Source organism: Dermacentor silvarum, chromosome 3, assembly GCF_013339745.2.
Source record: "Dermacentor silvarum isolate Dsil-2018 chromosome 3, BIME_Dsil_1.4, whole genome shotgun sequence".
NCBI lineage: Eukaryota > Metazoa > Arthropoda > Arachnida > Ixodida > Ixodidae > Dermacentor > Dermacentor silvarum.
Window position 1 is genome coordinate 179,695,083 of NC_051156.1, and position 23,474 is coordinate 179,718,556.

Consider the following 23,474-nt stretch of genomic DNA (forward strand, 5'->3'; position numbering starts at 1 on the left):
CCCTGTCTACGTCTTTTAAGCACTCACAGTTTAACTGCCGACTTTTTCACAGAAACAAAAAGTAACCACGACTGAAAGAGAGAGAGAGAGAGAGAGAGAGAGCAGAGTTTAGCGGAGAAGCCAACTAACTTTATCCTTGACGGCATACCGCAAATTTCTCGCAATTAAAGTCGTGTTATATTCATAGCCTACGCTGCCAGCTTTCTTCCTACCACGAAGACAGCGACAAGGATGTCCTGCGAACTCTTTTGCCCAGACTTTTTTTATTACTATTCATCTCTCACTTTTTCCACCCGAGGAAGGGCCAACTTCCTCCTTCCCGTGCGCCCAACCACGCGCGCAGGTTTCGCCACTCGTCTCCTGGATGGCGCTCTCTGTACGCTCCGGCTACAACGTCACGGTAGTTTCTCTTCCGATCATTCTTCCCCCCGTCGTGACGTCACGGAGCATCTTGCCTCGTCCTCTCCAGCGTGGGCCCCTTCCTCTCGCATTGAAGCCAGCGGTCAGAGCACGGAGGTGGGGGGAGCGGAGCAGTGCAAGCATCGTATGAGATGAAGAGGAGGAGGAAGAAAGCTCTCCAAAGAGAGCGGGTTCAGAACCGGCACCTTCCCTCCTCCTCGGACCGAGAGCGCTCACCGCGGGCGGTGAGCCGGCCGCAGCGTGTGCTCGCCAGGATCCTCCTGAGGCGGCGGCGGCGGCTGTAGCAGCTGACGACGGCAGTGCCACGCGCAGCAGCACCGCTCTCTTCCTTCTTCCCACCTGAAGAAGAAGAGGAGAGGAAGTCGAGAAAAGAGGGAGCGGACGCGCGCGCGCGCGCGGCGTTGCTGCTGGGCTCACTCTCCGCCTTTCCTCTTGCTTCCTCCTCTGACTTTCGCTTCCCCACCCCCCAATTTTTATTGTCCGCCCGGGAGGCGCCGCCGCGGGATGCAGCCGGCGTCGGCGACATCGTGGTGGTGCTGCCGGTGCTGCTCTCAAAGTGCTCCGCGCTGAAGTCGGGTACGCATCGCTCCCTTCTCCTCTCCGGTCCGCGCACCTCTTCGGCGTGCGGCGCGCGTTGTTTTGGGACAACGCTTCAGCCCCCGTGGTTCGCCCCGCTTGCGGCGTGCGCGTAACGCACCTTCAGCGGGTTCGCCCGGTGGCCCCCGGCGAGTCGTGACAGTTCTCGTGCTGCGAACGAGAGCGGTGACAGCGGTCCTCGCGCAGTTCGGTTAGGTAGTGCGATTGGCTCGAACAACACGTTGGCGACAACACGAGTGTCGGTGCGCAAACTGGTCCACGGCGTTTCTGGAAGGTAGGGGGACTGCGCCGAATACGAACTTCGTGCGAAACTTTGGAATCGCCGTTCGCTGAGTTGTCATTAAGGCAAGTACAGTAACTTCTTGCCTGTGCTTTACAGAGACGTGACGATACATTGCAGTCTGATAGGTGAGCAAAAGTGGCAATTGCAACTGGACAACCAAACTCTGCTTCAACCGAGACGCTACGGAAACGAAAGTTGAATCCTTTTCATCCGGAAATCTTGCGTGCCTTCTGAAGTGTCAAGAACGACGCCGATTTTGCTCCTTTGAACGGGAACCTCTCCGTGCCTAAAGTTGTGTGGCCAGGAAACGGAACCTCTAGTTCTTCGTTATCCGCGTCGCTCTCTACGGGACGTCCGACACGGATCGACACAGCGGGAGGACGCCCTCGCTGAGCATCTAAAAGCCCTGGGATAGCTCGAGTTGTTTTGGCGAGAGATACATCACGAACCTGGAGTTGGCTGTTTCGGCCGAAATCAACCAGTCGTCATGATGCCAAAGTTAAAAGTGGCTGCCATCCTACTCTTATGGACTTTCACAGGACGCTGCATTGCAGGTAAGTCCGCTTTCCGCTCTTTATTTCTCGACTGTCGCGCCGTTCTTCTTAGTTTGTCCGGAATGCAAACGACGTGCGATGAATTTGCATTATTCACTACCCTTACCACTTTGGTCAAACATGTTGATGATGGCGCCAGCGCGTATTAATTAAATCTGTCAAGTGCAATGCAACAGCATTGGAATAAGTCGAGCGACAAATGTACATGTTGGCTAAGTGGTAAAGCGACGCAAAAAAAAAAAGCAATTTAGCCACTTATAAAATGAATTAGCGGCGGTTTCGTCAGATATCAATACTTCTTCCCTACGAATATTTACACGCTGTCTAGATCCGAAAATTCTATCGAGTGTCGATACTGAAGTCCGAGTTGCCAGTGAATCGTTTGGTGTGGAGCCCCTTTTACGAACCCTCGCTTAAGTGCGCAATCATTCGCGCTACGTATTCACGCTGTTCGTATGGAGCAGCATCAAGAGCTACAGTATATGGAATGACTTCTGACTTTTGTATACGCGGTAGATCACATGGGAACTTACGGCTTCGTATAAAATGAGAATGACCTATTTTTCAATATAAACGTAATTTTTTTTGCTTCGTTCAGATGTACAGATGAAAAGACATCGTAATATCTCTCACGCTTCCATAAAAAATTAAGAAGTGCACGTGTTTCTCTTAAGCCTCGGACGTTCTACTCAAGCGGTGACTGTGATAAAATGTTGCTGTCATAGGTGCAGTATAGGGCCGCATATCCATTTATAACATGATAGTGTTAAGGGCCCCGTGTCGCAGAAAATCCGGCGTCGGCGTAAGCGCCGGCGTCGTTGGCGGAAATAATAATGCCGAACCACATCATCCCGAACCACCCCGACCGGGCAGGCCCTTCGCGTGGCGCAAGGCGCTTGTGAACAAAAATTGAATTTCTCAAAGTAAAATCCGGCAGAAAAAACGTAAAGTATGACTTGTACACAATATACAGGTGTGATAACGTCAGATTGTAATTTAAATATACGAAAAAAAAAAGCCTGATAAGCAGCCAGGAATCTTGGAATGATATCGCGTTCCACTCTTAAAGGCGAAGCTTAAGCGTCCAAATTTTTTGTTTTCATTTTTTTTCTTAAATAAAAGTAATTCCTTCAAATTATTTTAAAGTAAAAAAAGTCGCAGTGTCGCCCGTAAGGTGGAGCATCGATTGCGATAGCAAATTAGTAGACAGCTATACGAAGTAAGGATAGTAGTTTTATAGGCCCTATAATCTTGTAAACATTCGCTTGCTAATGAAATTAACAAGCACAATTCCACGTTCGCACAGGTAAACATGAACACATCTCACTCGATGACCGCGGAAACTCGCTGTCAAAACGCTGGAGTGAGGCAGCGCGGCAGCCGTAGGGAGCGAATTGACCTTCGTGCTGCCTCTCGCTTAAACGCGAACTAAGCGTCGAAAGCACAGCGCATGTGAAATTACCAGTATTCGGTGCACTTTGTCCACATCGCAGATCGCTTTCAAGATACGAAGCCCGCGCGGTCGCGCCGTACGCAGCGGCAGCCGGAGTAGAACGGTCCCCCCCCCCTCTTCCCTCCCCTTCCCCCAGTGCCTCGTGCGCGACGGAAGACGGCGCGCTTCGTCGTGATCGATTGAGCCGCGATCGTCGGCTGACCCTCGCAAGCTTCCACACGCACATACAGCATACGGCGTGTGGCAACGATGTTATCGCCTTGGAGTTTATATGGAACATCACGGCGACACCGACGGCAGAAATGCGCCGGGAGTGTCCATATAATTGAACAAAAGAAAAGGTCACTTAGTCAATTACCCGGATGCCGGGTGTGGCATAAGTTGTTTCTGTGCGATAGATATAATACATTTAAGTACTGTGCCGTCACATGCAGGAAACCTATGCCTGGTGTCGGTATAAAGTAAGGATTCATTTTGCTCGATGCTATTTATTTCCCGTCTGCCACTCACGGTCAGGCGATCGCGGCGATGACGTAGGCGCTGCGCCGCTCAGACCACTGACGAAGCACACAAAGGAATAGCATCGAAATAGAATCATGACATTATACCAGCCTATAGGAGTCTCAACTGAAGGAAGAACGGGAGCAGGGTAAAACAGTGGCAGCAGCCTCAAAACGCCGCTTTCGCGGCTTCGCGTAATTAGAAACTGACAACACGCTTTGTTTCCGCTTTCAAAGCTCCCTTGCACGCGCGGCCGTTGACACGCCGGCTCACGGACGTTCGGAATCCCTGCAGCGTGTGGGTCACGCGTATTCGTGCTTACAGCGCGCGGCTCTTCTGTAAGCTTCAGGGAAAAGACGGGCTTGAAGCTGGAAATAATGCCACTGCGTCTAGCTCTGCTGCACTATTTCGGTCACTTGTCCTCAATTTAGCTTTTGTTTCGCACGAATTAGCACGGAAAAACACTTTTTTTATCAGACAACACGGGCGACCGGTTGATTTCATTGTTTGTGCTTGAAAGAAGCGAATATAATGATAAGGTCCTTTTTTTTGTTCATTCATACTAATGATATCGAGCAATGTATTTTGTATTTCGCTAGTGGTAGCACGCATAACATGTTCACCTTAACGCACTTGTTTTGTTCTTTGAAGGAATGAGCACAATTAGAACGAACTAATTGATTTTTTTCTTCGTTCCTCTTTTAGAACAAAGCAAAAGATTGCAGGTCTGCGTGCAACAGACTGAGCGCCTTCATTATCACTTAAAAATACTTGCATTTCTTTTTTGTGGAAGTAATACCACGCCTGTGCTAAACCCCAGCGTATCTGCTGAGGTTTGCCCCCGAGTTAAACCGAGTCTCTTTCTTTTCCTTAACATGGAACCAAATAACTATAGCTATAGTTATTTGGTATAACAGCGTATGCGCTTAAGTTCTGACTCATGTTCCTGGAAAACACTCAATTCGCAATGACCTGCGGCGCCAAGCACTTTGTTTCTTTTTCTTTTTTCCCTGCTTGAGCGAAAATGAAAAGACACTTCAGGCGAATGAAAAACGAGCTGGGAAGAACACTGATTACTTTGCGTCGTTCTTCACTATCATCCAGTTTAACCAAGCAGCTGAATGATAACGAGAACAATAAAAAAGGGGAAAAAAAAGACTTTAACAACGATTAAAAGTTTGTTCGCTAATTGCGGTGTTATACAGGGGCATACAAAAATGAGATGAAGGTTATATGAAGACCGTGCTTTCAGCCGAGAAGTTTTTCTGGACACAACGAGCCGAAATAATGTTAGTTTGACTTCACCACGCTGCACCCGTGACAAAGGCAACGCGACATTGCTCAAGTTACGAGCATCGCAAGATGGTAACCTTGCTTTTGTAGCGATGGCAGGAAAAATTTTGATCACTCCAGGAATCTCATTTTGAAAAGCATTCGTCTCTTTTGCGGAAACATGAAAACTGGCTTAGTTGCTCTTCGAAAAAGCAATTCATATGTGATGATCCATTTCTTTGAGGTCTGACGAGGAGGAACTTCTTCGAAACGGGGTATGAATACGTTGCGCTACAGGAATATCACTTCTTTTCTCATCGTAGGCGGAAGATGAAAGTGAAACCCTTCATTATATAACGTTAGAAGCGGGTCGTATCCACGGTGCGCTTGAGACATGCGTATACTTAATCTACACACAAAGATTCAAAACGGCTTTTCACTTTCATCATCTTGGTTAAAAAGCTAGAAATTTAACGTTGCAGTGGGAAGAGCCCTTGCAAACGCATTCTAAGCATGCACACGCTGTACACGAGTGCACGGTAACGAGGAACGAACTTATTGAAATCCGGCCAAATGATGCCACAATAAAGAGCAAGTCGAGAGGCATTCAATTTCTTTATTATTGTTTTTTTTAATGTTCGGTGGCTCGTTAGCGAAATTTAAATTGAGTTTGGGGCGCGCTTGCATATTTTCGTTTTGCACTGGTAGCTTTTGCGTATGTTCTAGTGCGTCGATGAAAGAAAACAGAGATGGGAGATCTTGTCTCCTTCTGAACCTCTTCCAGTGTTTCAGTGACCTTTGAAAAACTTGAACGCATCGATACTATTGTGTGTACGCGCAGGGTAACGTAGCAGGACTTCATAGCTGCTGATAAGAACGTACCTTTGATACTTGTAGCATCGTCCGATGACGACGACTGATGTCATCTGAAAGGTCTCTCAGCTTTTACCCCAACCAAGGAATGTCTTCCGGAAAGGGTGTTGCTGCTTCGAGTAAGCGACAACAGCCAAGTTCAGCATGCATAGGCTCTCAGAGCTTGTATAATAAAAATAACGGGTGCACGGTACACGCGGACATAACGTTCTGCGCATGCGTGTCGTGGACCCTCCTTTCTATACGTGAGCCTCGTGCGTCATACGCCTAAACAGTTTAACGAATGTACACGCAGCAAAACAAGAAATGGCCACGAATCACGTTTATGGGACACCCGACGCGTCACGCCAGCTGTGACGGAATAGCGCAGTGCGCGTTGCGTCTGCCCCAGACTGCCCCGTCTTCAGACTTGAACGTGTCGCAAGCGCGCCGTCGACACCCCGAGCACTGCCCCAGACCAAAGCGCAATGACTTCACGACGCGACACTCATCCATTAAAAACGCGGTCACGCCGCACCTCAAACACGGCCCCGCCACGTTCGCGTTTTGTTGACGTTTCAAGCGAGCTCGTTGCCTGACACCTTAACACTCACCTTTTCATCGACCGCGCATGCAGGGTCTTTGTGTGAAGATTGCTCGTCATCTACCCAGTAAAATGAACTGGTCGCGCAGGCCGCTTTTGCGTACTCTTTCATTCTTTTATCAGTACTTATCCATCCTTCATTCACTCTTACGCCGATTTTGATAGCGAAGAATCAGCGTGCCGACATCCGCAGGAGCGGACAAAAGGCGCGCGCCAGACGTGATCGCGTGGTGCAATAGCCGATTATGCGCGAAGAAGAGCTGCCCCTCGCCGTAATGTCTTCGTCTCCGTAATCTGTCTGCTTCCCCCCTTTTCTCTCGTCCGCCTCCTCTTCCTTCGTCTTCCGCCGTGAAGCAACCGAGGGGCGTCCTATTCACCCTACAGCGCGTCCTCTCCCGGAGTATCCCGCACACAAGCCCCATGCAAGCATGGAGCAGAGGGGCCTGCACAGAGAATCCATTAAAGGCGGCGTTGTTATCCATTGCCCCTGAGAATAAACGACGGCCGTCTTGACGACGCTTGCCGAGCCATCCCTGCTCTTTCCTTCCTCTCTCTCTCTCTGCAGCCACTGGGACTCCATTTGTTTTAATTTCGGTGCTTGTTACGCAACGCGAGTTCGTGCACGGCCCAGTGTTCTCCACTAATTGTTCCCTTGCCTGGACTAACCCGAACCTTATGTTTGTTTGTTTGCTTGTTTGGCTCGCTGTTTCTGTCTAGAGCGCCGCACACTCAGAGGGCGGTGCGGATCAATCCCTCCGGACGAAGGGAGGGACGGGCCGTTTACGGGCTGAAAAGCAGGTTCGCGAAACGAGGTCTCAAAAGTTGGCTGTTCCGGAGAGCGCGCGTAAAGGGGATTTCACCGGCGAGAAGGATTACTTGGGGCTAACACACCGCGACGACAGAACTTTGTACCCGCGAACTATCGGATTTATATCCTGGGCAATGTATCAACTTTGAGGCCGTTGGTATTTCGGCTCGCTTTCTCTCTCTCTCTATCTTTTGATTTTAGTGATTGTTGGGGCCTGGATTTGTATCAGGGAGCGCCAACAGTCCGGGCGCCTCTGTACACGGTTTTCGATTCGCTTGATAGTCCCTGCCATCACAACGACGCTAAATTGCGGACACACACACAAAAAAAAGTTAGTTATATACGTTGTTTCGAGCAAGTCGGCTATGCTATCCCGCTGTTTGGCCATTGACTTTCGAACCTTGCTTTTTGTTGTTGAGTCACGACAGCTGCCCTATTAACAGCTCTAAACAGAAGCGCCCAAGAGCTTTGACAGCCGTTGCATCCAACATCCCGCTGTTTGACGCGATAGGAGAGGTTGGCACATTTGGATGGCACCGGCTATTGCTCGTCGTTTGCCAAACAAAGTAAAAACGTCGCAAGATTTGTAACAAAATGTGGGACAATAGTATCACAAAAAAAAAAGTCAGTCAGCAATATAACAAAGTTTTGTACGTGAGTCCAGGGACCCGGAGAAGGTGAACATGTATACAGTTAGATAGGTAAACACATGTGCTTCGTATTGTCCGAAAACACATAAAGAAGCTCAGTTCCACAGATAAAGGAAGCTCAATTTCACAGACGAGAGCGCAGACCGTAAGTATACCCATACATAACATACTACATAAATGTTTGACAAACCAACTTGCATACACTTACATCATACATCTTTCCGCGGACACTAGAACATCAATATACATGCAGTTACTGTTACTGGTGTTATAATAAGAAAACATTTAAAGCGGCTTGCGCTTTTCTTGGAAGACTTGCTTGTTAGCCATCTTACTTCGCTCACAAAATTGTATTTTCACGCTCCACAGAAAAGCCTAAATGCGCCTTGCTGCGAACTATATTGTCTCTATTTAAACCGTGAGCCTATGAACTTACGAATTTCATCGACTAATATGAGCACAGAGGTTTCTGATAACAACAAGTTTAATGTTCAATAGTCTAGATAGATAGATTTAGCTCGGTAATCAGTTGGAGAGGGCTGGAAGCACGTGCCTCCTTGTATACTTTATTTCACTCATATATGGGTTAAGGCGCGCTGTGGATATGATAGGGTCCATCGTCACGTGTCCATCGTCGTTTTCATCACTCTGCCAAATATTGCGTTCATCCACCGTACGGATCGCTTCGTAACAATACGTATATCACCAAAAGGCCACTGCATGTACTCCCGATTTGCAAAGCATAACCTCGGCACCTCTATTCTGTTGTCTGTGAGGATTCTTTGTAAATACGCTTACGAACATAACCTCCGCCAACGGCACCGAAGCGGAACTTCGTCGAAGGTGACGTTAGGTTAGGTTTCCAAGGTTATACTTGGCCCTCTGTTAAGTAATTCCGGGCTCCAATATATTATAAAACACACGTTTAAGGAACTCACCCGTATCTATATACATGCGCTCGATTCACTATCTGCAACGAATAAACACGCTACCCTTATCAGTCTGACTTTGCTGCGAAACCTTTAAAGGTTCCGCACACTGGAAGCTCTCAACCATGAACGCAGCAAAGCATGGGTGATATCTTGGCACCCCAACTGTTTAAAACAAAGGGCGGGGCAAGGGAGAGGCGGCTTTTAGAGAGTTTCTCAACTTCGCGTTATCAAAAAAGCACGTTAACTAGTCGTCAGAAAGAAAGGGATAATCTTTGCACAATGACTTAACCAAACAACCTCGGCAAACGCACATCCTTCTTCATCGCCGTGTATGTGTAACCGAGTTTCCTTATCGCACGCAGCACAAAACGTACGACGCGCGAACGCCGTCGAAATCCCCGGTGTTCGCTCTTCAATCAATCTCGACGCAGCCCCGTCCGTGCTCCCCTGACAAGTGCGGACCACCGCGGTCGATCTCGCACGCGCAAGCACAACAGTTAATACATTGCGATGAAGCGTAATAACCGCGCAAACGCCCTTCGGCGCGCCGACGCGCAGACGCGTATGGACGCGCGCGGGCGCGCAGTACACAAGCGCGCGCAATCGAGTTCACGGTCGGATGGCGCCCTTCATGCGGGACACCGGGGTATATCGTGCCAGGCTCCGGCAAAGGGAGCATAATAGGGACGACGAGAAAGGCTCGAGAAAAATAGGAAGACAGCAGCGGGGCTGCAGGCAGCGTGCTTCCTGAAGTGCGTCACCTCCTGCGCCGCTTTGTGCCATACGCTATAGCTAAATGAGTACAACGTTGGGGAAGCTGTAGCCGATCGACCTTCCTTACGTAAGCTATACTGCTAGTCTGCAGAAATTGTCTGGGTAGTTGCACACTGTCTGTAGCGTACGCGTAGGGGATTTGTGTAAAGTGCGCGAAGTCACAGCCTGTCTGCACCGCGGGCTAATCGCAGTTGCCTTAGACAGGCTGTAAAGTTGTAGAGGCCGTACACTATACTGTACAGAGGTAGCCCACGGGCTTCCGAAGTCTATGTTTATAAGGAATTCCAAGTGTGTGACCAAATATTGGGCTACACCCTATAGCCGCGCCCCCCTGACTACCTTCAGTGGATGTATGGTCCGCACCATAGATTCCTGTTGGACTTCAATGAGCACAAGAAGTACATGCATACTCCACGCCTTTCATGCCGCAGGGCGAATTTCCTAATTAAGAAAAAGAAGTGTATGATTTTTTTTCCCCGCAAAGGATTGGGCTTGACAAGCATCTCGGAACACCTGGGTGCGTCGTGTATATAGCCACGATTCTATTTCATATTTATTTTTGTAGGGCTGCTTTAGGCGGTAACTCAGGCTGGCGCGTTTTTCCGTTATGACAGCAGGCTGCGTCCGTGGAGTTCTGCTTCGACCATTCAAGCGCCTTTTATGAGGAGATTAAGTTCATGTACGGCTGAAAGTCCTGTAGCTCTTTTCTTATTGTCTTTCTTTTTTTTTTTTTTTTTTTTGTTCGTGAAGTGAGATACCTGCCCTTCCCGAGTCCGAGATCCACGACCACCTTTAATATGGTATTACTGGCGAAAATTGCCGCCATGAACATTTGCGCAACAGAGTAACCCGTTCATGATTTCTGAGATCGCTCGGGCCACTCCTGCGTGTTAGCCGACCTCCCAGGCTATTACAATACTTTCTGCACAAATACAACTTCGCAAGGCATACCACCAAGCACCGCAATTACCGTCTATACGCCTCTACATCACGATAATACAGTAACGAAAATCAATCAGGCTAACGCAGCGCAACCACATGAAGCGCACTTCCGTCGTATTTTCGGCGTTTGCCGTCGCGTGACGTGACGCAGCGGGATGGCCGTACAGCTATACAGTGGCACCGAATCGCGTATCTTGAACATCAGCTTTTCGACCGATATAGCCGCGAAGAATGCATGTGTGCCCGTGTTATACACAGATGGGTGCTCACGCAGTATAGAGACGTTACCATATACGCCGGACGTCGCGAATGCGTCGGTGATACGCTGCATGTGGTTGATATATTTTAGGCCTCCGTCACCTCATGCTGAGGCTCGCGTGTCAGCACCACTGCACGCTTTTAATCGCCTGGAACGTTTACGCCGCCGTGCATTGTACTATACGTCGTTGTTGTTGTTCCGTCCAGCGTGCATCGCAAACTCGCGTGCGCTGCGCCAACTAGCCGCCCTTTCGCGGCCAAACCAAGAAACACTATACCAGACTCGCCTCCTTTGTTCGTCCCTTTTCACGAAACCTGTCCCCTTCCGTCCGGGGCAATCGCAATTAGGAATCTTTCCGGTGCCGTGCGCGCGAGGTGCGCGCACGGGCATCTCGGCACGCTCGGGGAACGCAGATAAGTAAGGCGCGGCTATATAGACATCCCGTATAAGACGCGCGCACGCCAGGGATATAACATGCAACTTGCGCCGAAGTAAGGAAACGCACCAGCACAAAGCTGCCGGAAAATAACAAAGATGGTGACCGGGAAAACAACGATCAAGGATGAAGTAAATAAGGAGAGGAAACAAGAAGAAGGAGGAGAAGAAGAAGATGATGCTGATGATGAAGAACGAAGAGCAGCAGGAGGAGAAAATATGAGGCAGATAAAATATCGCGGATAAGAAGTGAGGCGTTATCTGTTCCTGACGTTTGCTTTGTCTCTTTATTCTACCCCTCTTCTATCTCTCTATCCTTCTTTCCATTTATTCATTTGTTCTTTCCTCGGAGCAGGCTATAGTCGCCACCAGCAGCAGCAAAGTGGAGCCGACGAAGGAGAAAATTGCTCCAGCAGCACGGGTCGTTCCTGGAGGAACCGGGCCGAAATTAAAGACGACGCGGCGCCTACGCCCGCTTGCGTGCGCGCGTGTATATATATATATATATATGTGTGTGTGTGTGTATGCGTCTTAAGCGCGCAGAAAGCGCGGGGACGTTATGTATATACTGTATAGCCAGTATGCGACGCCGAGCCCGCCCGAATATTACGCGCGCACCCGAGGTCTCTCTTGTCTCTCGTCCTGTTCTTTTCATCTCAATTTTCCGTTTTCGTATCTTTTTTTTTTTTTCTAGCGGCTGTTACCTCGCCTTCACGTCGATCTACTGTTTTGGACGGGTAAAGTGCGGGGGAGAAGAAACGTTCTTCTTGATTGTCGCGCCAGCGCATGAGAGTTAAGCGACGACGCGCAGCATACACCGATCACAACGCGTATTTCTCTTTTAGCAGCGTCGCGGGCGCGCCAACGTCATGCTGGCTGGCTGCTCACCGGCGCGTCGTGAAGAACTCGTTTCCGGATGAGTTATGTAGTCGCCAAGAAGGAAGAGGAGGAGGAGGCGTCACGTGTATTACGCGTTAGACGTTATATCGCCACCTCTCGGATATGATAAATATCTCGCGGCGCTCGCGCCTGCCTGCCGCGAGATAGCATCGTCTACTGCGCGGAGATGCAGGCATGTGTATATATATAAGGGAGTAGCGGTGCAGCCACGTTCGCCCAAGAGTAGTCTAACGCGAGTTCTTAGTCGTTTTACGCACGCGGCGCCCTTAATAAATTGCCTCTTGCTCTCACTGGTTCGCAACACTCTCACTTTTTTTTTTTTTATCTCAGACTTTCGGTTACAATCTTTCCGCACGAAATCACAAAACGGGCATTAAGATATCCCCGTGTGATGTAGCTCTCCACCATTCTCAAACGACGCCCCTTGCTCTTTCCGCTGGTTTATCTGTTATTCAACTTTCGGCGCACGCTCCGCAATGCGGAGCCAAGCATCCCCTTCTCCACACTTTCGCTTTCTTCTGTGTTATCTGTCGCTCAACCCAACGGCGCAGGCTCCTGATGAGGGCATTGTCTCGAAAGAAAGAAATGTTACACGTGGATGCATCGCGCGAGTGATAAATGCACGCCAGCACCGGAACGGGCTTTAACCTCACATCGCGAACGCGCTGCGTCAAGTGATTAGATGGGAGTGACCAGTCGAGTTAGTTGGTAGCCACCTCCACTTCTTTCTGCCGAGGAAGCGGGGTTGTAGACGGTAATTTGGATGCAAAGGGTTGAAACAAAAAATAAGTCATGGAGGTTTACAAAAACGGCAAGAAAGAAATCAGGCGAGAGATATCTCTACGATTACACAAAGGACAGTGCCTTGCTATTTCAAGTCCGCGCCTGGATACCTCAGGACAAAAACATACCGGAACAAATATTCACCGCAGGACGAGGCATGCGTCTGCTGCAGTAAATGCCCGGTGACGGCTCAGCACATTGTAATGGAATGTCAAGATATTCGCCCAGCAAGAACCGTAGGGAACGTCCAGCTTACAGAATGGCTGGGATTGAAAGTGGTTAGAAGCATTAAGTCGTCAGCGGTCGAGATAAGCAAGAGAAGTTTTAGAGATTTGGTGGAGGTGGAGGTTTTAATGAAGAGAGAAGAGACCAAGCAGAGATAGGCAAAATGCTAGATTGCAATAGATGTGATAAAACCTTATTAGCTCGTCTATTTGTCGCCGCCCCATTTCGAAGGGGATGCCAGTAGAAATCAGCATCATCATTGTTACATGAAGCTGTGGTCTCTGAGCTTACCTATACGTTGTCTTAACAAGTCCAAAAGGCTCTGCGATATTGAAAGCAAGTCCTGATCAATTCCAGGCACGGTGCGTGCATGCGTGGATGCATTACACAGTGATAGACAAGCGTAATTACTTAATCATCCTAGACAAACTTCTAGCGTTCCTCCTCTCCCATCTTCCTTTCTTTCCATCGCTATGCTGTATTCCCATTTATTAATTATTTTCTTTGTCTGTGTATAAATATAACTGTATGAAAGGTTTAAATGGTTAACCAAGTATGGCAAACGGTAAGTGGTGCATCTAACTTTTTTCTTAAGGGAATCCATTTCCGAGAAAGGGGCGAGAATATGGAAAACAAAATTTAAGGCCGAATAACGTGGACGTTCTTTTTCGTTGTGCAGTCTTCGCACGTATAGTAACCAAAGAAATTAAGAACAACGTAAGCCCAAGCGAACGGACCATCCTTAATCAGTCGAGCTGAGTTAATAGAGAGCTGAAAGTATAAGAAGACAGCTGCAGTCACGAAGCGTCGGTATTCTTTGGCGACAGCTATCTCTAGTTAATCATGCATACCGAAACCAATAAAGAGGCAAGTTACTTTATCGCAGGAAGTGACGAGAGCATACTTCACCTTCATCAGCCGCTTTAGCCTTGACAGCTGCTCGTGTTGTGCGTGCGTGTCAATCTTCGTTTCTCGCGCTGTTTCCACTACAAGATGCAATACCAAACTCCCCAGCGTCCCACATCCTTTGGCATTGACCTTGGCCGGATAATATATGCGTTTAAAAAAAGTGCATCGGTGTACCACCACATTTTTTTTTTTCGAGTATAAGCAATCCGGACTACCGAATGTTGTCTTCCATATTATACGATCTTGTTGAGTGTTTTTTTTTTCTCTCTCTTTTTGTTTCTGTTTTAATCTCACCCAATCATTTCTCGCTATCGTTACGTCAAGGCGGCGGTCGGTGAAAGCCATTATGGGTAACACTCTCTGCGCAGGCCGACAACATACACAGAAAAAAGGAATCGCAAAAGAGGAAACTGAAACGATGCTATACGCATTACTGTACGAGCCCGCTCACGCGTCACACGTGGCTTACCGAAACCGGCGTTGTGCAATCCAGCCCACTTCGAGTGTGCGAGTGACGACAGCGGCCGCAAAGCCGTAGAGACAAAGAATCTCTCGGCATCCATCTTAAGGAGCGCCGTGCATCGGGAGCCGCTCCTTTAAACGCACAGAAGAAAGCGCCGGCCCATCAATCTAAAGGCTGGAAGAGTGCATGAAAGACGTTCAGCTCCTGTCTGAAACACACCTCCACGGTTGGCTACTAAAATAAAAAAGGAATAAAGTACAAGAGAAGGAACAACGAATGAGCCAAAAGATGCAAAGAAGAAAAGTACAGAAAAGAAACGTCCATCGCGAGGATTTTAAACCGCTTAGGGAACAACCGTATAACATTTCAGTCGCGGTGACAGGAGCACAGACGGCAGCGTATGCAGCCCCGTTCGATCCCTATCCCCTCTTTGTATCAAGCGCACTCGAAAAAAAAAAAAAAAACGACGCCGAAGCTTGCGATTGGCGAAGCTCTTGGCGAAATCCTTTTGTTTGTTATCAGCCCACGTTCCGCGCGCATCACTCTTTCTTTTTTGATCCTGCGCAGTACGTTGAGCTTGAAAAAAAGGCCTCCTTTTTTTTTATAGAAAGCTGCCTCCGGCGTGTGAATGATGCGAGCTCTACGCTGCATTCGACGCGCATTAAGTTTCTCGGTCAGGAAAAAGGGAAACCAAAGAACGAAAGAAAGGGAGGTGTGTGTGTGTGTGTGTGTGTGTGTGTGTGTGTGTGTGTGTGTGTGTGTGTGTGTGTGTGTGTGTGTGTGTGTGTGTGTGTGTGTGTGTGTGTGTGTGTGTGTGTGTGTGTGTGTGTGTGTGTGTGTGTGTGAAAGAGAGGAGTATACGCGTCGATATATTTTTACGCGTAACAACCTTCTCCCTGAGCGATATAAACATCCGAGCAGAAACAAGTCAATTCGGACGACGCCGAGAAAGCCGCGCCGCTTATACGCGGACCTCCCCGATAGCGGAAGAGACATTTCTTCTAGGTGCGCTATCTCCCTCTCATTTTTTTTTTCTTCGTGTCTTTCATCCGTAGACTCCGAGCCAGGCCCGACCGTGTATGGACGCCGATGCTCGGCGCCTTTCTTTTCGGCGGCAGTGCGCGGTGATGAAACGGTTACCGCGGGGCTTCGTTTTCCGCCATCTCGGCTTTCTGGGCTCACGTGGGGCCCTTGACTATAAGGACGGCAAAAATGAGGGGAAGAAAGAAACAAGTAGAAGAGGAGGAGGTTGAAGATATACTTCTAAAAAAAAAAAAAAAAAACTCACGCACACAAAGAAAAATTGTCTCATCGCCAAAACTGAGTGCTATATACTAGCAGAGTAGGCGGCGGGCGAGACATACACACCCCCCGTCTCGAGCGAACAAAATTTCATAACTCCGATGAAGAAGCGTTTCGCGAGATCGCCCGGCCCGGCCCATGCCGGGCTCTCTTATCAGCCCCCGCAAAGCTCGCTAATGATAGAGGGAGAGGGCGTGTGGGCTGGAAGAGTAGGGAAGGGGAGAGGGAAGCGAAAACTTCCTCCTATGTAGCTCGGGGTTGCGGTGGGCGAGAGTATCTCGAGAGTGCGTGTGTGTGTGTGTGTGTTCCGGCTGGCTGTGGTGCGGCCGCGTCGAGCACAGCCCCGGCGGCGATCGATTGACATTTTCATTTGGGGATCACCGCCCACCCACCCCTCTCCCCCTCCCCGCGACCGTAGTCGTCGCGGCAGAAGAGCTTGGGGGACCGAAGGAAAGGGTTTAGGGATGGATTGGACAAAATGGAATAGGAGGGTTGACGCCGTAGTGAAGAGCGTGCGTAGGGGGGAACGGTCTGTCTGTGTGTCCGGCTAAAAGTGGAGCGTGGCGGCGACTCCTCCCTCCCAATTTGGACGACACGCCGGCTACAGCTGACCCGGCGTGGTTCCTCGTGAGAGTTAGCGTTTACTTGATTTTGAGTGCCGTTCTTCCCCACCTTTTATTTTTTTTCCTGCGCTCGTCACTATCGGGGAGCACGCAGCTCAATATGAAGAAAGTGTGCAAAAATGTCACAAACACGTAAAGGATGCTTAAAAATGCACACCCTATATTTGTGCACGTGAGTTCGTTCAAAGTGAAATACGCGTAACAAATAAACGCATAACGGCTAAATAAACACAATCTAATGGGAGGGAGACGGCGCGCGCGCGTGTGTGTGTGTGTGTTGGTGTGAGTGCGTGTGTTGGTGTAGGTGGGTTGGTGTGTGCGTTGTAGTGTGTGTTGGTGTATTGGCATCGGACTGTCATTAGGCCTTCCGAAAAATTCAGCCAGGGAGCTACCATCGTTACGTCTCGATATCACTTTCCACTATACTCTCCACTGCTCAAAATGCGAGAGCACACTTCCGCGCCAGTCTCGGACCATTGTCGACCTTTGAAATCGCTGTCCTTCTGCTCATCACCCAGTGTTGGGCCTTAAACTAGACTCTACACCTTCGTTAATGTTTCTGTGCCTTCCTTCATCGATATCTCCCTGTCGCTGATTAATTAGACATTTCTTATTTCATTTTGCATTGACACTCACAGCAGCTGGTAAGCCGTTTTACCACTGTGTAAATCCGCCTTGGGCCCCTACACAGCCACGTCACCATAATCACCGGCGCAAATAATGCGTCGGCAATCATTAATGTGCTGTTTACGAGAATCATTTAATGTATTCGCTGAAGCATCGGTATAATGGCACATATCTTGCCTTAAGTGAATGCGCATGTACTATCGACCGAAAAAGTTTATGGACCACGGGATCTCAGAAAACGCTAAATATCCGAGCAGCCTTTAAAAGTATAGCCAGTAAAACCGTACATCACAATGTTGTTCGCATATACCAGTAGAGGTTGGAAATAGGAATACCAGGCGGCGTTTTGAGGCTGCGGAGATATTCAGCTTTTTGGCAGATCCCTTGGTCCGTAAACTTTTTGGGTTGATAGTACCTATGTCCCCGCAATAGACAATGAAGAAAAGCCAACTGCGTCATTTTCCTTTCTCCTGCGATACGTGCAGCTTGGCTAACCATAGTTCATGTAGTTCCACCGCATACGTCTTGGTGTCGGCGGCACTGTCTCAAACAGTCGGTAGGCTGTCATGCGCGCTAATGGATGCGCTTAGAGCGCGCATGACGCCTACTTGTCTGCTTCGTGTCCCGCCAACCGCGCGCACGACTGTCACAAAGCGCAACGCGTCGTTTGTTCGCGTGGGGCGTGACGCCCCGCAAGCGAATGCGCCGCGCGACGAAGCAGCCAAGCGGCTCGTTTCTAGCGGTATACTCTCGGTGTGACGAATGAGCGAGTCGCGGAGTCGGTGTTGCGCTGCCGCTGTCTTCTTGCACGTCAGAAACAGCGTGCAACGATCACGAGAGACTCGGCCATCGCTCAAGGTTGCGCGCTACGACGTTATGTATAGCACGTCATGGTATGGTGGATGAAGACACGGCTGTCACTCGCGTTGGCGACAGTTGCATTAAACGTATCATTGAGAGGATAAACGAAGTTCAGTTGATGTTTCTGTCTAGAAGAGAAAGTTGGCTGCGTAGTTGAAGAAAGAGAGCAAGGAGAGGAAAGGCAGGGAGATCAACCAGACAAGCGTCCGGTTTGCTACCCTACACTGGTGGTAAGGGAAAGGGGAATAGGAAAAGGAATAGAGGGAGAGAGTGAGTTCTGAGTGAACGTGGCACGATGAACAGGAACACTACAAGGGGTCTCTTAAACCGCTGCGCTTCAATTACTGTACTAGTAGTGCCCGAATCGTTTTTTGTGCCAGTGACGGGTGTAGCCACGGTCCGAGTATCTTTGACTCAGAGAACGGTCTCGAGTCCAGCCGGCTTATAGTTGTCCTGAGAGAGAGGCGTTGTACGTCGTAGCGTAGTTGAAAGTTGAGCGCGTACTAACTAACAATGACGCTTCATTGATGGAAGATGCGCCGTTGGGCGAGTTGGTATGGTATTATATTTCATTGCAGCGCGAAAAGACGCAGACGGTGACGTCTTCTGGTCGCGACTCCGTCTATTATTTTTCCGCGCTGCAAGTAAGTACGATGCGATTGATTGTCTTTTCCGGCACATTGAAATCACATTTAATAGCGAGGGATTCATCAATATTAGTGGAAACCCTCGAGGGCTATATATAGGTAATGCCTACTCACAAGCACTACATCACAGAAGTAAAACGTAAAGGAAATAAACGTGGGTGCGCTTACGTTGAACACAATGAACTATTGGAAAGTCTCAGAATGATTGCGTTTAAGTTCATGGTGTAGATCAGACGCGGGGAAAAACAAGAAAAGCTAATGGTGGGGCGGTTCACTAAGAAGTTGGTACAAAAGTGTGCAGTAATCCTGTACTAAAACATAAATATTCACATAAATTCAACAAATTAAGTGCTATACCAATAGACTAGGGCAAAGAAAACGACATTATCTCTTTGCATGAATAAATAGCCCAAGCCCGGCCACATATTACCCAGGCCAACAGCCAGCCATTACATGCGAAAAAGTTTAGCGAACGAAGATCTCATTGATTCACATTGATGGACAGCGAATACTTTTTATGACGTCTATAGCGTCTCGATGAGCACTGCTATTCGTTGTATTACTACCAGCCTTCTGTGTTCTCTTGTATTGGGCCAACTACGCGGCATGAACAGACGTCGGCGTGCCAGCGACAAATCATCGTCCCGATAACGTGTGTTTACGCATAAGTAGAAATGTTATGTGCAGTAGCGTTCCCTTGATCTTTGTCAAACCAGTGTTTCTGACGGAAACGTAATTTATAAGTTTACACATATAGTATATTTAGGCACGACTATACCGTCCTCACCGATGTGTATACGGTCTTAAAATGCGAACAAAGGTCCGCGTACAGGAAGAGAATACAGCGCGAAATTCTTGCACCGAATAAGCAGGATTCCAACGAGCTGCGAACACAACTTACTGACCACATAAACTCGGAAACTTGGGGCACACGGACGACCCACATACGACCCAAAGGAACGCACAAAGTTGGGCAGGCGGTCGTCGGGGTATATAGACATAAGCTGCGTAATTCGGTGTGACGCGCATGATCTTCCAGACCTGCGCGCTTACGCAAGGACGCATGAAAATGCTGCTACTGCAATGCCATTATTCTCCCCATGCACACGATGAAACGCACGCAGGCAACACGGAAGCCGAGCGCACGGCGGCCGCCGTGCCGACGGCCTCTTTTTGTGCGCTTGGCGACTCAAAGTGACCCATTAGCGCCGGCGAGCTCCTCTTAATTCTCGTCGAGGGGGGCGCCCCCTCTGCCTTTGCCATTCTCTCTGGGGGCACTCTTCTTGTTCTTTCCATGCGATACGCGACGCTGACTCGAGAGCGTCTTCGTCGGGCGAAAGACGAAGAAGATGGTGCGGGGGGGCCCGTCCTCTGGGGGCCACTCGGCCCCGGCGTCAATTAGCGAGCGCCGGGGTTCTTCCAGAGTGCACGCTAGTCAGAGGCGGCAAATTGGGCGCCCGGGGTCAGCGGCGAGGGCGCCCAAGCGCCCGGGCACCGGCCGACGCGGAAGCCTTCTTCCTTCATCTTATAACGCTGCCACCGCCCGCGTACTTCCGGCGGAGAGCGCCGGAAACAGCGACGCGAGCCCTGCGACGCCGATGCTGTGTAGGGCACGTGGGGGTTGCGCACGAAAAATAAAATTGTAGAATCGTCAGACTGTATTTTTTCAATCTCTTCTGCAGCTGCTATATACACGGCCAACGACGTTGTAGTTAGGAGCCAGAACAGAAGTTTCCGCGGTGAACGGAGTTGCGCAGTAGAATAAAGGATAGGGTATGGAGCAGGACCTGATATAGATACGTTTAATTGTGAGACAGAGAAAAGTGTTCTTAAGCGATATGTATTCCTACTTATTCCATTTTAGTTCTGGGTGTAAGTATAAAAGTGGCATAGCTATATATATAACCAAATGTCATGTACTATAACATACAAATTACGCAGTTGAGGCGCTAAAGCGATTGAAAAGAGAAATAAGAAGGCCTAAAAGAAAGGCAAGCACGCCGTGGCGTTAAATAACAGGCTGAACTCAAACATGCAGAAAGAAATTTAGCTGCTCTACGCATCCAGCACTCTGCACTTCTATGGTCGTGGTATTATAAACTCACGTCAAATCTACGTGGGCGCCATATGCTAAACGTGCAATTTCGTATCGCATATATAGTTCATAATTCAATCGGTCCGCTCGCGTCCCACGCCACTCCAAGTATAGTGCAAAATTTGCATGTGTTGCGATCGCGTCGGTACGGTGTCATGGGCTCGCGACGACTTCACTTATTATGTTGCATGCACGCTTCTCATGCGTGCATACAATATAATAGGTGAAGTTCGCGTGTTATTCAGCGGGTAATCGTTTTCCTAAACCGTCGTGTTAGGGCAAGGAGGATTGTTAGTGGTCCTGTAATGTGCCTTTCAAAAGTGTTCCTGACGCAGAGTCTGCAGGTTCATTGCATCTATCTGCAATGACACGCGTTCACGTATGATCGTGGCAGCTAGACCTGTACGATAAAGAGGAAAAGATGCGCTTTATTGAAGCGTGTGAAGGTTTTTCTGGCGACGCGCCTACCATGTTATTCCGTGTGAATGTGATGATAAATTATGGTTTTAAATGGAATGACACACGCAGGACACACTGCACTTAACACACTCAACACAACGTAGATATCTAAATTTTCTCGTTGAGACGACTGCCTCGTAGAAAAGTTGAAAGTGCTTTCGCAGACGTGGGTTATCGTCCGTCCGCGTGGCCCAGGTACATGTCGTATCTTAGGGTGCGGTTCCCCAGGCACATTTAGTACAGACATTAGGACGTCGTGCGGAGTTGCCTGTACAAAATACTTCTTCTGCAAAACTAAGAAGGATAGGATGGCCACTATGCACTCGCGCAATGTATCAGAGGATGTAGCACAGGTAACTCGCAATCGAAACATTTTTACACTCCAAAGAGAAGTATAAAAGACACCATTCCCACGGCCTACGACGCACGCCTCGATCGTTCGGGTAGACGGTCACAAAGAGGACGGGCTTAGAAATAAATGGAAGGTCAGGTTTCGGGCTGCGGTTTCAACTGGGAATTGAAAAAAAAGAAGAAGAAAAAGAAATTACTAGTTTTTAGTTCGAAGATGATATTCAGATTACGCGCAATAAGCACCTCTTCTGACCAGCTGTTGTTTTCGATGCTGACTGCTAGAAAATCAATTCTTTCCTCTTATCCTCTGCCCTCGCTGCTAAGAGAGTGAGATTCTCACTGTCACGGTTCGTAAACGTTAATTACCGCGAGTTGCTATATCTCGTAAAAAAAAAAAAAAAGTTTGTTTACGTCGTCTCAGTTTCTGCCCGTCGCAGATCGCGAAAACCTTCATCGTAACTATTGCCCATCGAGCGCAGTGGACGAAAAACAGCCGAGAAGCCCTATGTACGTATACGCATGTCGCAGCTCGAAATCTCCTCACCTTACGCCCCCGCAAATGAAAGGTTTCCACCGACGAGGCAAACGCAGTGCAGAATTTTTTTTTTTTTTTTTGTCATTTCACCCGCGCATTTCGTTCGCAAGCCCGTATAATGAAGGATTCAGAAAAAAAAAATGATCCGCCTCTGGAACCTATAGGTGATCCCAGTGCAGCGATGATGGCCGATATCATCCGTCTTCCGAGCGAGATCCCCCCCCCCCATCTTACGGTCAGCGTCAGCTCACGAGGCAACAAGAATAGGAAAAGAACATCGAGACAAGAAGCGACAAATTCGTCCGATGAAAAACAGATAATAGAACAGAGATAGAAACAGAATAAAAGAAACTAAAAAGAAGACGGCTATCATCATACACCTTACTCGTCTTCGTTTCTCGCGTGGCACACAACCACCGTAAACACATCGGCGAGGAGGAAGGAGTTCGGCCGTGCCCTTCCGGCGTCGGCGGCGAAGTGTATACGCTATACACCGAGCCGTCGTCACAGCGTTGGACACGACTCGGCGGCGGCAAAAATCCGTGCGCCTCTTCTCGCCTGTGGTGACGAGGCGAAGGAACTGGACGAGAAACAACACGGCTGGCGGGAGAACCCCTTTTCCTCCGCCACTACAACTTCCGACCGGGCTAAAGCAGCCAGCCAGCCAGCGAGCCGGATTGTCGACCGGCGGCGGCAGCGACGACGAGAACGACTCGCGTTCACGGGTCAGCGCCCCTTAATTTCTCGCCGGATCGCCGGGGCCACCGCCGCTATAGCTCGGAGATGGTGGTGGTGTTAGTGGCGAGTGCGTATACACGTACACTATGTATACGGTCGTCGTTGGCGCACCACCGCCCGCCGCCCTTGGCTGCGACGTATATACTACGCGCGCTCTCCTTCCGAGGGTCCCCGTGCTTTGCGTGAACGTTCGCGGTCCCCTGGCAAACTATTAAGCTGGCCGCGGTGGCGGCCGAATGGCCCGCATTATCGGAACAATGCAGACAGCGCGCCAGGCACGCCGTGCCCAGCTCCTCTTTCCCCTCCTCGTCCCTCGTCTCTTGTTTGTGTGCGCGTTGGCTGTGTCTTGTCTTACAGTTTTCTTTTTCATTGTGCGGATGCATGGTCAGAGCGAGGCATTTTGCTTGGATTCTGGTGACGAATCGCGGGGTTCGGGACTGTTGATGCGCTGGACAGTCAGATTTTGGAAACAAGGTCCAAAATAAAAGAAACAAGAGCGAGCGAGCGAGAGAGAGAGAGAGAGAGAGATAGGGGGGGGGAGATATTTGAAAAGAAAGTGAGAGTGAGGTCGACATAAAGTTAAGTTGTGGGATATAACGTCCCGAAACTGCTCGGTGGTT

At 49.2% G+C, this 23,474-nt stretch overlaps 1 protein-coding gene across 1 annotated transcript in view; it reads left to right on the forward strand.

Annotated features, from left to right (window-relative positions):
• The first annotated feature begins 915 nt into the window (after window positions 1-915).
• LOC119446156 (mucin-2-like) overlaps window positions 916-23,474 on the forward strand; it is a 192,220-nt gene continuing 169,661 nt past the window's right edge. The window contains exon 1 of the mRNA XM_049663953.1: window positions 916-1,854. Within this exon, the coding sequence (XP_049519910.1) occupies window positions 1,788-1,854 (67 nt within the window). The 5' untranslated portion in view covers window positions 916-1,787. The remainder of the gene's footprint in view (window positions 1,855-23,474) is intronic.